Source organism: Mastigoproctus giganteus, chromosome 4, assembly GCF_048544385.1.
Source record: "Mastigoproctus giganteus isolate SK-2022 chromosome 4, ASM4854438v1, whole genome shotgun sequence".
NCBI classification, from domain to species: domain Eukaryota; kingdom Metazoa; phylum Arthropoda; class Arachnida; order Uropygi; family Thelyphonidae; genus Mastigoproctus; species Mastigoproctus giganteus.
The window spans coordinates 244,401,887-244,416,278 of record NC_143578.1 but is presented as its reverse complement, the minus strand read 5'-3'; the positions used below and the strand labels follow the sequence as shown (position 1 = coordinate 244,416,278).

At 38.2% G+C, this 14,392-nt stretch overlaps 1 protein-coding gene across 1 annotated transcript in view; it reads right to left on the bottom strand.

Annotated features, from left to right (window-relative positions):
- LOC150087585 (dystrobrevin beta-like) overlaps positions 1-14,392 on the bottom strand; it is a 152,181-nt gene that overhangs the window by 46,264 nt on the left and 91,525 nt on the right. The window contains exons 11-12 of the mRNA XM_090372149.1: positions 12,115-12,214; positions 2,080-2,162 (exon numbers count right to left, since the gene is read on the bottom strand). Coding sequence (XP_090228275.1) covers positions 2,080-2,162; positions 12,115-12,214 — 183 coding nt within the window. The remainder of the gene's footprint in view (positions 1-2,079; positions 2,163-12,114; positions 12,215-14,392) is intronic.

The window sequence follows — 14,392 nt, the reverse complement described above, 5'->3', positions numbered from 1 at the left end:
AACAACTGACCAGATTTTCCTTTTGAGGCAGATACAGGAAAAAGCATTAGAGTATAATATACACTTATTTAACCTATATGTAGATTTCAAGCAAGCTTTCCATTCACTCAACAGAGAGGAAATGATAAATCATCTCCTTCTCCTGGGCATGCCTGCAAAGATTGTTAGGCTCATAAAAGCAACCCTGGCTGGCTCTAAAACAGTGGTGAGAATTGACAATGAGTTGACTACTCCCTTTGACATTAATGCTGGTGTTAGATAGGGCGATGCACTCTATACTGTGTTATTTAACTTGGTTTTAGAGGGGTTTGTCAGAAAATTAGAAGTGACTGGAGACAAAGACAGTGCGGGTGCTGATGATGTTGCTATTATCAGTAGGACTAAAGGAGCACTGGAGGAAACAGTGGCCAGGCTGGATAGTGAAGCACAAAGAAGAAGACAGGATAAATGAAGTGAAAACAAAATATATGGACGTGCAGAGAATGGCAGATAACACAGAAAATTTAAGAACCAACAGCTTCTCGTTTGCATGTTCAAAATTTCGCCTATCTAGGTTCGCAGATAAACCAGTCCAACGCTATTATTAATAAAATTAAGTCCTGTATCCTGAGTGGAAACAGATACTTCTATGCACATGAAAAACTAATGAAGTCCAGAGTATTGAACAGATATTTAAAATTAAGAATATACAAAAGTCTCGTTAGACCAGTTGTAACATATGAAGATTGGACATTAAAGAGTAAAGCTGAGCGGTTGTTGAGAGTGTTCGAGCATAGAATTTTGTGAAAAGTCTTTGGGCCCATACAAGACATTGATGGATCCAGGAGGATCAGAATTAACCATGAACTTGACAATCTTATTCAGTGTGCGGACATCGTCACATTTGTGAACAGCCAGAGACTTGCCTGGGGACATGTTATGAGAATGGATAACAGTAGAACTAAAAAGATAATGAAATGGAAACCTATTGGTAGGAGGGCAAGAGGAAAAATGTGGAAAAGATGGATGGATGATGTCAAAGAGGACTTAAAGACCATGGGAATAAGAAGTTGGAGAAATTTGACTTCTGGGAGGGCTTATTGGTGGAACATCGTTGAGAAGGCTAAGACCCGCCCTGGGTTATAATGCCAGAAGAAGAAGTTAAATGTTGTATTATTTCTGTAGTGGCCAACCTTTTCCTTCCTGCAAGTGCCATATATTATGTTGGAAATGTGTCACATGCAACCTAAGGAGCTACCCAAGATAAACTGAATTTGAAAAAGTAAAGGGAAAAAAAAAAAAAAGAAAGGAAAAGATCACTGTAGACATCAATTTAAAAATTCAGTTACCACTTTTCTATAAGAGGTTAAAAAAAATCCCATACAAAAACATTAAGTTTGTTGGCCTCGGAAGGAACAATCACACCCCCATATATGCCGACTGGGCTAGCCGGGTGGGTAAAGTGCCTGCCTGGCAACCCAAAGATAGCGGGTTCGAATCCTGCCTCGGGCTTGGATCAGAGTAGTGCAAAAACCTTGGGAGGTGCATTATGGCCACAGAAGCCGATGCACCAACAACTAACAAAAAAAATATATCCCCATAACCTGTATCTACTGCCAACTTATTTGAATAATTTCTGCTATATAAGAGAATTTTACGGCTAAACACTTGAAATATTAAAAAAACTGAAAACAATTTTGTTTATATAAAAAATTTATAATAGGTTAATGGACAAACTGTCCATATTGAAATGAGGAGCTCATTAGTATTCCACCTACCTGCACAAACTAACACTTAAAGAGGCACTAAATAAGAACTATAACTCTTCACTTCACATTGAAACGTAATTCCTGACAATAAAAGTGGAATTTAACCTGTACTGTTGATTTTCATTTTTAAAATCAGTTCTATAATTTTTTAACATTATATATTTTTCCAATTGAGAGGAAACACTTGCCACAAGTGGCAGGTGTTTGGCCACCCCTGCATTATTCCCTAGATAAGTAACATTAACAACTCTTAGTCCTAAACTCTAGTAAATTAGTTAACACTAAAAATAAAATAATACAAAGAGAGAAAGAAAAAAAACTGTTCCCTCACCTATTTTTTGCCTCTAATTTTGCTATTAATTCTCTTTGCTTGTATGTATCTGTTGATAAACTAATTTCTGAAGGGCTCCTCATCTGCAAAAGAAATTTCTTTGTATTACTTTCTTCTTTGATTTTAAGCTGGAATATTTGTATAGTTATAAAGAGTAACACATGGAAATTTTTTTTATTACATTCCTCCATTATGTAATTATCTAGAAGGAAACACTAAACATCATGCAAATTACATGTTTCTTTTGCAATCAGCTTTTATTGCAGTATTTCTGTTAAAGTTACTGTCACATTTCTTAGAATAAGATAATCCAACTTTATTATAAATATTTTTACATATTTTTATTTTTCTTCTACAGATATGATTAGAAACATCAAACATTATATTATTGAACACAAGATTGTAGCCAAAAAATGCATAAGACAGTAGCCAAGATATACCTCAGCTATAGTCTTATTGTGCTCAATTATGCCATGTCCTCAGTAGCAGCAGTTTTGAAACTGAAATTTCCATTCCCACTTTCCTCAGTATACTGTAGTTTGTTGCTCAGTTGCCCACTAGATCTTTACCTCAAGAAGAGTAAACTATAGAAATACCTTAAGTAAACCAGCAGTAACACAACTTACATCTCACTATTACTGTTTCATTCTGTATCAAATGTCATTTTTTATGATATAAACACATGCTGAAGCAAAAGTAATTCTCTTTAATCTAGCATTTAATACATTGTAAACTGTATTTAGTTTTTAATTTAACAATTATAAGTAGTAGTTACAATGCCTCATAACAGCATAGGAAAGATTATACATACTTCTACAATAAGAGCTATTTATTTGTTTTTTTTTAGGAGCCTTAGCAACTAAGGCCATATTGCTCTGGGAATATGCGGTGGTCATTCCCTGAACTTTCCGCATCCTCCATATTTGGTGGTCACGGGCTCGAACCCCGGTCTAATCAAGAAGCATGTGCTATGCACTGCTGCTCCTGCCCACCTGGCTACGGAGGCTACAATAAGGGCATGCAATCTTTTTTTGCTAGAATGCTGCATTGAGATCTTAATGATATCTCAAAGGCTGCGGCACATAAAGGCAAATTTATTCAAATTCATCCTCTTAAATCCAAGAGAAGAGCAGAAATTGAAATTTGTACTATAATTTGTCATTATGTATATGAGGATCTAGCACCTTTATCTTTTTCATAATAATTAAAATTATAGTTTTGTTTTTTTTTTTAATGAAAAACCCAAACATGAAAGGTATTACAACCTATAATACTTAATACTATGCATGGATCAAGGGCTGAGAAGACAGAAGATACTTGTTGACATTAGACTAAAATTTCTGTAGATTGAAATTTTCTAGAAATACATGTGAGGGAAAGTTGTTCTATAGAACAGAACAAGGACAGCTTAGTAATTTTTGTTGGTTCTATGAAAATACTATATTTTTTAATTATGTGATGAGCAAAACACAGCCAATGAGCCACACTAGCATTAGCATATGATGCAAGAAAGCAAGCTTATTCAGCATCAGCCAAAAAAAAAAAAACCTCTCCCATTTCACCCCTCCGTTCGTTCGAAATACCTGTCCAGTTGAGCTTTAAATTTGTTTAGGCTATCAACTTCAACAACAAGTGATGGAAGTCGGTTCCACCAACCAACCACCCGCTGGCCAAAGGCAAATTTCCGCACATCTATCCGACATCCGTCCTTCCTCAATTTGAATTTATGCCCTCTGAGGTGATTATAGGCCCACCTAGTTTTACAATGTGGCCTGTGATCTAATTTTAGGAACAAGAAATAAAAAATATTGAAAGTTGACAAATAAATTATATTCCTATAAAAATAAACAATTTTATGTTGTATTACCATGTGTGTGTGTGATGGAGGTTTAATGGCGCATAAGCTTCTGGGACTATAGTGCGCCTATGTTGTATACAGATATTTTTAATATGGAAATACACCAATGAGCCAAAACATTATGAACAGCAAGCTGTTATGCACATCGAAGCAACTGCAGGTGAACTACACTGCAAGCACGGATTGGGACATGGTATAAAAAACACCTAATACTGAACTCCATTAATCAGTGTTACTCTTGTTCTTCAGATGGGAAAGGCAGCAGACTTAAGCGGGTTTGACAAAGACCAAATTGTAATGGCCAGACGACTGGGTCAGAACATATCCAAAACGGCACGGCTGGTGGGATGCTCACAGTCAGCCATGGTTAGTACCTACCGAAAGTGATCCAAGGAGGGAAAACCCACAAATGCCAGTGAGGTGTTGGACAACCATGCTTGAGGTGAGCGAAGGCTCTCCTGGATGGTATGTGGCAACAGAAGGACGACTGTGGCACAACTCGCCAGTAATTGAAATGCTGGTGCCGGGAGTAATGTGCCACAACACACAGTACATCAAACCCTACTAAAAATGGGGCTGCATAGCCGCAGGCCATTCCGAGTGCCCACGCTAACCACGGTTCACTGGCAACAGTGCCTACAATGGGCACACGAGCATCAAAACTGGATCTTGAATGATTGGAAGAAGGTCATCTGGTCCGATGAATCATGTTTCCTGTTGCACCATGTGAACTGCCGGGTACATGTGTGTTGTTTACCTGGGAAAGTGATGGCGCTTGGATGCACCGTAGGACAAAAACAAGCTGGTGGCGGTGTCGTGCTTTGGGCAATGTTCTGCTGTGATACCCTGGATCCGGTCATCCATGTGTATGGGGTCCAACGGCTAAATGGCCAGATGAACAACAGTACGACACTACACCCAACAATATCCATACACTTTTAAAACTCTGGCCCTTACAGTATACTGTAACACATGACAATGTAAACTACATGGAGATGGGGGAAACCCCTGGTGCCATTAGACCCTAAACACACTTTACATTTTACCTAACCATCATTGCTGACACCCTTTCATGGCAATAGTCGTCCCCTCTGGCGGTGCAGTCTTTCAGCAGGATAATGCACCATGCAACACTGTCCAGGTTGTTCGAGATTGGTTCGCGGAACATGAAGACTTCCAGATATTGTCTTGGCCTTCAAATTCCCATTGAGCATCTGTGGTTTGTGTTGGAACAGCAACTCTGATCTGCAGCATCTCAACCACGGATCTTACAGGAGTTAAAGGATCTGCTGGTTACGCGTTGGTACCAGATACCACAAGACATATTTAGAAATATTGTAGCATCCATGCCTTGTCATATTAGGTAGGTGGTCATAATGTTTTGGCTCATCAGTGTATATTTCAAACAAAAGTTTCATCATAAAAATAACACTATCAGGTATTAATTTTTTGTGGTTATAGTTTAGTTTCAAGATAAAAACATAACAGTGACATAAACGTAAGCACTTTCAACATTTTCATGAATCTTATTTTATATATAATAAGGCCTCCGTAGCTGAGTGGTCAGGAGCGGGAGTGCAGTAGCACCAGCTCTTTGAGTAGACCGGGGTTCAAGCCCCTGACTGCTGAATATGGTCGATCTGCCAACCCGCACTGGACCAGCATGGCAGATTATGGTCCATTTCCCTCAGCATGAATTGTTGAGGAGGCTTCCATCCTGCAGTGGGTTGATAATGGCTGCACTTTACCTTTTAATACAGTAGTTACTGCCTCAATATGGGTACCTGCCTAGTTTGACAGCAATGCTCAAGTTCAAGATCATTAATCGTAAATTTAAAAAAAAATTTAGATATCCCTTATAATGCAACCTGCAAACAATTTTTCCCCTTGAATTGGCCTTCATTCCAAAAATGGTTGCACACCACTGATATAGGATATATGATTCATTTAACTGGTCCATAATATAATAATTTAACTGGTCCATAATATAATAATTTAACTGGTCCCTATTTTATTTTATTAAAACATTCCTTACATAAAACTGCATCATCTTCCAAAGTCCCCAAAAGATGGTTTATCAAAAGGAAAGGCAGTTTATCAAGAGTCACAGATTGATAACAATTTTGTTAGTTAAATTATTTAGAAATTTTTTTCTAAGTTCAATATTTGTGATTTTCAATTAGTGAAATTGCCTCACAAGCCACACCAAAGTCTGGAAGACCACACACCTACAGGCCATGGCTTCCTCATCATTATTTTCTCTTTCATTCCTTTATTTTTAAATGTTCTGGAGTACTGGATTACATTTCTATATAATAGCTTCTATAATTTATTGCATGTAATGCATATAAGTGCATTGTGCAGTCAGATATGAAGTTTTCTGAGCAGTGCAGACGGTCTGCAAGAGTAGCTCATGGTATCTTATCAATGATATGCAGGAATTTTTCTAGCCAGGATAAGGAGGTCATTATCCCCTTGTATAAGACAATGGTCAGGCCACACCTTGAGTACTGTATACAGATCTGGAGGCCTTATTTTAGGAAGGATGTAAAGCTGCCAGAATGAGTACAGAGAAGGGCAACGAGATTGTTGAATAGAACAAAGGGTTGCTCTTATAAAGAAAGGCTTAAGTTAACCAAATTACAGTGTCTGGAGACTAGGCACCTGCGAGTTTATCTGATTGAGGTTTATAAGGCCTTGATTGGTTTGAGCAACTCAATGCTGATGGGATTCTTCCTCTTGCCCAGATTAAATCGCCTGTGGGGATATAAATTCAAATTGAGAAAAGACATTTGTAGGATAGATGCGCAGAACTGGATCGAATGGATGGGTGAAATGGGAAGGATTTTTGGGGGGGGGGGGCTGATGCAGTATAAGTTTGCTTTCCTGCATCATTTGCCTCTACTAATACTAATAAGGTTTGTATTAAGGTGACACATAAAAGAAAATATCCACATTTGAAATGAGGTCTCCAAACCTGTACAGTACACAAGGTGTGATCTAACCAATTCTTTATATAGTTGAACAATTACCTCCTCATCCCTACTATCAAACTTCCTGTACAGCACGTGTTTTCCAGGAAGCCAGCCTGTTAAAAGAATATCACATAAAATTGTACAATTATTCCTAACTACCTTAATATGTTGCCTCCCAAATTATAAGATAATCTGGGATTACTATCATTGAAATATAAAACCTTGCATTTATTAATATTGTATTTTTAATGCCATTCTTCATACTAACTAAATAATTTATTTTTATTTTGTTGAAATAGCACACCTTGGTTACTATTCTTTATCACTCTTCCAATCTTTGTATCATCAGCAAACTTTAACATAAACTTGCTATAACCAAAAAAAAGCAAGCTAGCTTTGAAAGGCTGTTTACTCCAGGGCCTATACTTGCTCTTGAAGCCCCTGACTGACTGTAACTTTGTCACAATCATTAAAAATATCAGAAACAATAAGGCACCTCATAATGAACGCTACAGGACCTTCACTCATGACCCTGGTCCACTCAAACCAATAGCTTTGAGTGGGCAAGGAATTCAACGCAGCCTTTCCATGGAGACAGCTTACAGCCAGCCAACTAAACTAAGCACTATCCATTCAATCCCTAGTCTTCCTACATAGATCACACTACATATTCAAAAAAAAAAAAAAAAAAAAAAGACAAGCCAGAGCCAATCAGCTTTAAGCAGCTTCCACTCAAGGCCATGATAGCATCATAGTCTGTAAAAATACAGGAAGAATATACATAAGTTACTGTTGAGAATAGCCAAAACATGATCTACCAAATAGCATGTTGGCACCATTTTTCGCCGTGATAACCATATGCATCTGACATAGCATCAATTCCACAAAACTGCAGGTGTCCTCAAGTACCTGGACCAGCTGAAGAGAAGGAAGGTCCCAGAATTTGGCAACAGAGTAAAGCATGGACTGGTGAATGCTGCATTCCACTCCATTCCACAACTAGCATTAGCATTAGTAGAGGCATTTGATGCAAGAAAGCAAGCTTAGCAGCATAAGCCAAAAAAAAAAAAAAAAAACCACTTCCACTTCACCCCTCTGTTCATTCGAAATACCTGTCCAGCTGAGCCTTAAACTTAGTTAGGCTATCAACTTCCACGACAAGGGATGGAAGTCTGTTCCACCAACCACCCACCCGCTGGCTAAAGGCAAATTTCCGCACATCTATCCTACATCTGTCTTTCCTCAATTTGAATTTATGCCCTCTCAGGTGATTATTCTGAGCAAGAGGAAGGATCCCATCAGCATTGAGCATGCTCAAACCATTCAAGGCTTTATACACCTCTATCAGATCACCTCGCTGGTGCCTAGTCTCCAGACACTGTAATTTGCAAAACTTAAGCCTTTCTTCGTAAGAACAACCCTTCATTCCGTTCCCTAATCTTGTTGCCCTTCTCTGTACTCGTTCCAGCAGCTCTACATCCTTCTTGAAATGAGGCCTCCAGACCTGTATACAGTACTCTACGTGTGGCCTGACCATTGCCTTATACAAGGGAATAATCACCTCCTTATCCCTGCCAGAAAAATTCCTATATATCATTGACAATAGGCAGGCAGATATGAAGTTCTCTGAGCCCGTCTGCACTGCTCAGAGAACTTCATATCTGCCTGCACAACCACCCCCAGGTCCCTTTTATTCTCTACCACTGTCAGTGTAGTACAACAGAGTTGATACGTTGCTCTGGGGTTGCTGTTTCCCATATGTAGTACTTTACATTTGTCAATGTTAAACTTCATTTGCCACTTCTCAGCCCATCTGCTCAACCTTTCCAGATCCTGTTGCAGCAGCATAGTAGTAGTAGTGGCATGTGATGAAAGAAAGCAAGTGTATGGGCTTATGCAGCATCAGCCAAAAAAAAAAAAAAAAAAAAAATCACACCATTCCCTCCAAATGCCTGTCCAGTTCCTCCTTAAATTTATTTAACCTGTCAACTTCCTGTCAACAACCCTGCCAATCTTCATATCGTCTGCAAACTTGGACATTAAGCTTGATATACCATCATCAATATCATTTATAAATACAGAAAACAATAATGGACCCAACACTGAACCCTGAGGGACTCCACTAATAACATTAGTCCATGATGAGCAGTGTCCATTGATTACCACTCTCTGTCTTCTCCCCCTCAACCACCCCTTTATCCATAGCAGCAATTTGCCTCTAATGCCACACTGCTCCAATTTGTGCAGCAGTCTTCCATGTGCAACAGTATCAAAAGCCTTTCTAAGATCCAAGTATATAATATCAAAGTTATTCCCTGCATCCAGTTCTTTTGTGACTGCATCAACTGTTCAATGAGACTAATGTTGGGGTAATTCAATGGCCAGAGGAGCACACAAAATGCTTGGACATGATCCTCGAACCATTCCTGCACAAAGCAGACCTTGTGACATGGGAAACTGTCTTGTTGAAAGAATCCAGTGCCATCTATATACACAGTCATATAGAACAAAACTTGGTAAAAAACAATTCCGAGGTAGGATCTGGCAATGGTGTGTTCAATGGGGATGACGGAACCTAGTGATGTCCATGAAAACATCCCCCAAACCACAATATCACCACTGCTGGCCTGTTTTGTCTGACCATGTAGCCTGTTTGCAGCTTTTCACTTGCTCACCATCAAAACACACTTGTCCACTGGCATGGAGTTGGAACACTGAATCATCAGACCAGGCAACTCTTTTCCAGTCATCCAATATCCAGGAATGGTGCTCCCATTCTCACTGAAGGTGGAGGTGTCAATGGTGGTCAGACAGCATAGTAGCATAGTGTTTTGTGAAAGGTGCCACCGGTGGTTTTCCACATCATGGTCAGACAGCAAGGGCAGATGAACAGGTTCCCTACTCCGTAGGCCTATACGGAAGAGCATCTACTGGATCGCAGCATGCTCATAAAAGTTTCTCTGTGTGCCCTGGTTGTAGTCTGCCATTAATTGAGAGATCATGAACCATCTGTTGTCCCAGACAGTATGTGCCCCAACAGCTATTCACCTCCACTATTAACCAGTGGTGGTCTCCCTATCCTGGCAGGTTGGGTGGTTGCGTGTCCCATGTCCCTCTTCAGACCATTCCCACCACACCTTCACTACAGCAGTCCTTTGACTTCGTAGTAACAGAAATCATTCCCCATTCAAACTCAGGTGGTTCCCTTTCTCCATTGCACAGGCTTTGTTCTGATGAACTGACAGGCACTACCCATGCTGTTACAACATATGCTGCATAGGTCAGTGACATCACCCTTAGGTGATGTGGAATGCATCCACTCATGGAGAAATGGGTGGTCATAATGTTTTGGATCATGAGTGTACAGCTCCCACAGATATTTGACTCAGACCATTCACTATCTTCCTCTACCTTTATAGCTGTCATGAAGGTACTGTGTAGAGGTTACACATCCTGTGCAGTTTTTCCAGAGTAAAATCCCCTAAAATCTGCTGTTGAAAGATGTAACACTTTGACTGAAACATACAATAATCTCCCCCCCCCCTCTCTTACTTATTTTTTATATTTTATTTAAAATAACTAAATGCACAAGGCATAATACATTAAGAGTTTAATATCTATATAATATCGGTGTGTAGATACACCATAGACAACTCTTAAGAAACTACAAAGTAGTTGTTGTAGGCATCATTTGTTCTTTCTCATATTGTGCTCTGCCTTACGACGAGTTGCCATGATATTGCACTACCTCGAATAGGTAACGCTTCACTAATAGAGAAGGCTATTGTTACTTATTCTCAGTGAGTACCACAACCCAGACATGTTTCAAGGCTATTGGCCTATCATCAGTGGGTGGGCAGGTACCCTGGTATTGCAGACTTGTATTGCAGACTCTATTAGTGAAATGTTACTTATTCGAGGTAGTGCAATATCATGGCAACTCGTCGTGAAGGCAGAGCACAATATGAGAAAGAGAAAATGATGCCTACAACAACTACTTTGCAGTTTCTTAAGAGTTGTCTATGGTGTATCTACACACCAATATTATATAGATATTAAACTGTTAATGTATTATGCCTTATGCATTTAGTTATTTTAAATATTGTCATATACACCTTTTGGCATCTCTCATATTGTGTGATTATCTTCACAACTGGGTCGTCATGTCTGCAATACCAGGGTACCTGCCCACCCACTGATGATAGGCCAATAGCCCTGAAACATGTCTGGGTGGTGGTACTCACTGAGAATAAGTAACAATAGCCTTCTCTATTAGTGAAGCGTTACCTATTCGAGGTAGTGCAATATCATGGCAACTCATCGTGTTTGTTATGTTTGTTATTTGGATTTTAGGAGCATTAGCAACTAAGGCCATATTGCTCCGGGATATGCGGTGGTCATTCCCTGATCTTTCCGCATCCTCCGTATTTGGTGGTGACAGGCTTGAACCCCGGTCTAATCAAGAAGCATGTGCTACGCACTGCTGCTCCTTCCCACCTGGCTACGGAGGCGCCGGCCGGCAACTCGTCGTGAAGGCAGAGCACAATATGAGAAAGAGCAAATGATGCCTACAACAACTACTTTGTAGTTTCTTAAGAGTTGTCTATGGTGTATCTACACACCAATATTATATAGATATTTTATTTAAGATTTTTACTGATGTTTATTTGCTTAGTATTATTCACCTGTATCAAAAAGCAGCAAGCACTATTAAATAAATTATTTCTTATTCACAAATAGCAAGTCCATGCTGTGGCATTCTTAGTATATCATGTTACCTTCACATGGAAGTTTGCCCTCAACTCCTATATTATAATGATAGAGGCATGTTACATCACAGAGTGCTAATATTTTGATCACTTTGAATAGTATCTATATGCTAAGGATTAATTTGATTGTTAGATAACTATTCACTTCTCTTTTAATTGGAATGCAAGATATCATAGGTATCACAAAATTCCATTTGTTTAGTGAACACAGTCATAAAAGTAATTTGTTATCCTCTTAATAAAACAAAATAATTATTTTGTCCTTAGCTGGTTTTTTTTTTTTTTTTTCTATTTTGCTGACAATTCTAAAGAAATTATTTTTAAGTTGAATATGAATTTCCAGTTATGGCTTTTTGACAGTTATTGCAATGATACAAGTTTTATTTAATAAATAATGTGAAAATAAAATCACTTCTCTTAAACGCCTACTTACAGGTGGTCCAGAATCTAGTAGCTGAGCTGTGAATCGAGAAATAAGCCTATGCTCATCCTCGCCAGGATAGGAGTCAAACCTGACACTCTGTTGTAATGGACTATATATAAATAAAATAAAGTAAAATATAAAGTAAATAAAATAAAATAAAGTAAAATAAAATTTATTTGTGACAGCTTCAGCTACGATATAATCTTTGAAACAGTAGGAATACCTTTCTCAATTATGAGAGTCATTCTGTGGGCATTTCAATTCTAATTGAAATGCCCACAGAATGACTCTCATAGTTGAAAGTTAAATATAAGGTAACTAAATAAACTAAATTAGAAAAATAATGCTTCCTTCATTTTGCCAATACTAATATTGACATATCATTTGTAACTGAGTTAGAGAGGGACATTATTATTAGTTGCAATTAGTAGCAGCAAATGATGCAAGAAAGCAAGCTTTTTATAGCATCTGCCAAAAAATAAAAAAATACTCACCTCATCTGTCGTAATTTGCCTAATTCTTGAATTTATTCAAACTATCCATTTCCACAACAACAGATGGAAGTTTGTTCCAACAATCACCCACATGCTAGCTGAAGGCAAACTTCCACACATCTATCCCGCAGGGCACCTTCCTCAATTTAAATTTATGCTCTCTCATTTGTGTATTCTGAGCAAGAGGAAGGATTCCATCAACATTGAGCTTGTGCAATTCATTTAAAAGCCTTAGACATCTCAATCAGATCACTTCACAGGCATCTATTTTTCAAGCTCTGCAATTTGCAAAACTGAAGTCTTTTGTGGTAAGAGTATCCCATTGTGTCCTTGACTAATCTTGTTGATCTTCCCTGCACCTGTTCCTTCCAAGAGATCCACACCTTCTTAAAATGAGGCTTCTAGATCTGTATGCAGTGCTTGATATGTGGCCTAACCATTGTCTTACAATGGGATTAACCCATATAATCACTTCCTTGGAAAAATTCCTGTATATCATTGATGAAACCTCATAAGCTGTCATTTGGAATTCTGTGTACTAAATCAGTACACAGAATTCCAAAAATCAGACAGTGATCCCTTCCACTTTCTCCACCTACAATACAACCTCATCTCAACCCAATAGGGCATTGGATTGGCAAATGCTAAAATACAAATCAGGGGCTCAGTGTCCGTTTACTCTATCTAGAAACTGAGGGATGCTATTCAATCTTCATGCTGATGATTCCACATGAACATTACTGTCACTATAATGAATCCATACTAAATGGTCTAACTACATTTTGAATGGCATATGCCTGCATTCCTAATAAGTGTAAGCATAGTAATCTAAACAAAACTATGCAGACAGCAGAGATAGCCCTTGTTTGTTTTATTGCATACCATGCACAATTGAGAAAATATTACTTACAACAAATAAGCAATACAATATAAATGTAATAACATTAAATATTAACATAAATCAATTAAATATATATACATCTCACAAAATAAGAATAACTAAGTACATATGAAGGTAAACTGAAAAGAAAAATATAAATACAATACTCTCAATTTTCCAGGATAGATGGTAAAAAAAAAAAAAAAAAAAAAAAAAAATCCAAAAATACAGTAAAAATACAGTTAATCCAAAAATACAGTAAGTCCCCAACATACGTTCCAGGACTTCTTACATAAGTCAAAGGCGCCTCCGTAGCCAGGTGGGAAGGAGCAGCAGTGCGTAGCACACGCTTCTTGATTAGACCGGGGTTCGAGCCCGTCACCACCAAATACGGAGGATGCGGAAAGGTCAGGGAATGACCACCGCATATTCCCGGAGCAATATGGCCTTAGTTGCTAATGCTCCTAAAAACCAAACAACAACAACAACATAAGTCAAGTTTTAAGTAACTCGGGAATGACTTAAAATATTGCTGCTATATCCCTGATGTGCCAAAATTACAAAAACCACATAATATCTTCAGAAGAATGAAGAAAAATAGTTATATATTTTTCAATTAGTTAGTTATATTTTTTATATAGAAAAATAGTTACATATTTTTAATTAGTTCGATTAAAAACTTTATCTGGGGACAGCGGTGAAGTAGTTGGAGTGGCACATAAGAAAATAAAACATAAAAGGAAGAAATTATATAGTAAAAACTGATATGTATTTTGTAGCCTTGGTTATCACAGTTGACTTCATTGGTGCCGATCCATTCACCGCTTCTCGTATTCTGTCTTTGTCCTTTATCATTGTGTTCACTGTTCATACTGACAAATCTGATTTCTGCATGATACTTGTTAATGTTTGA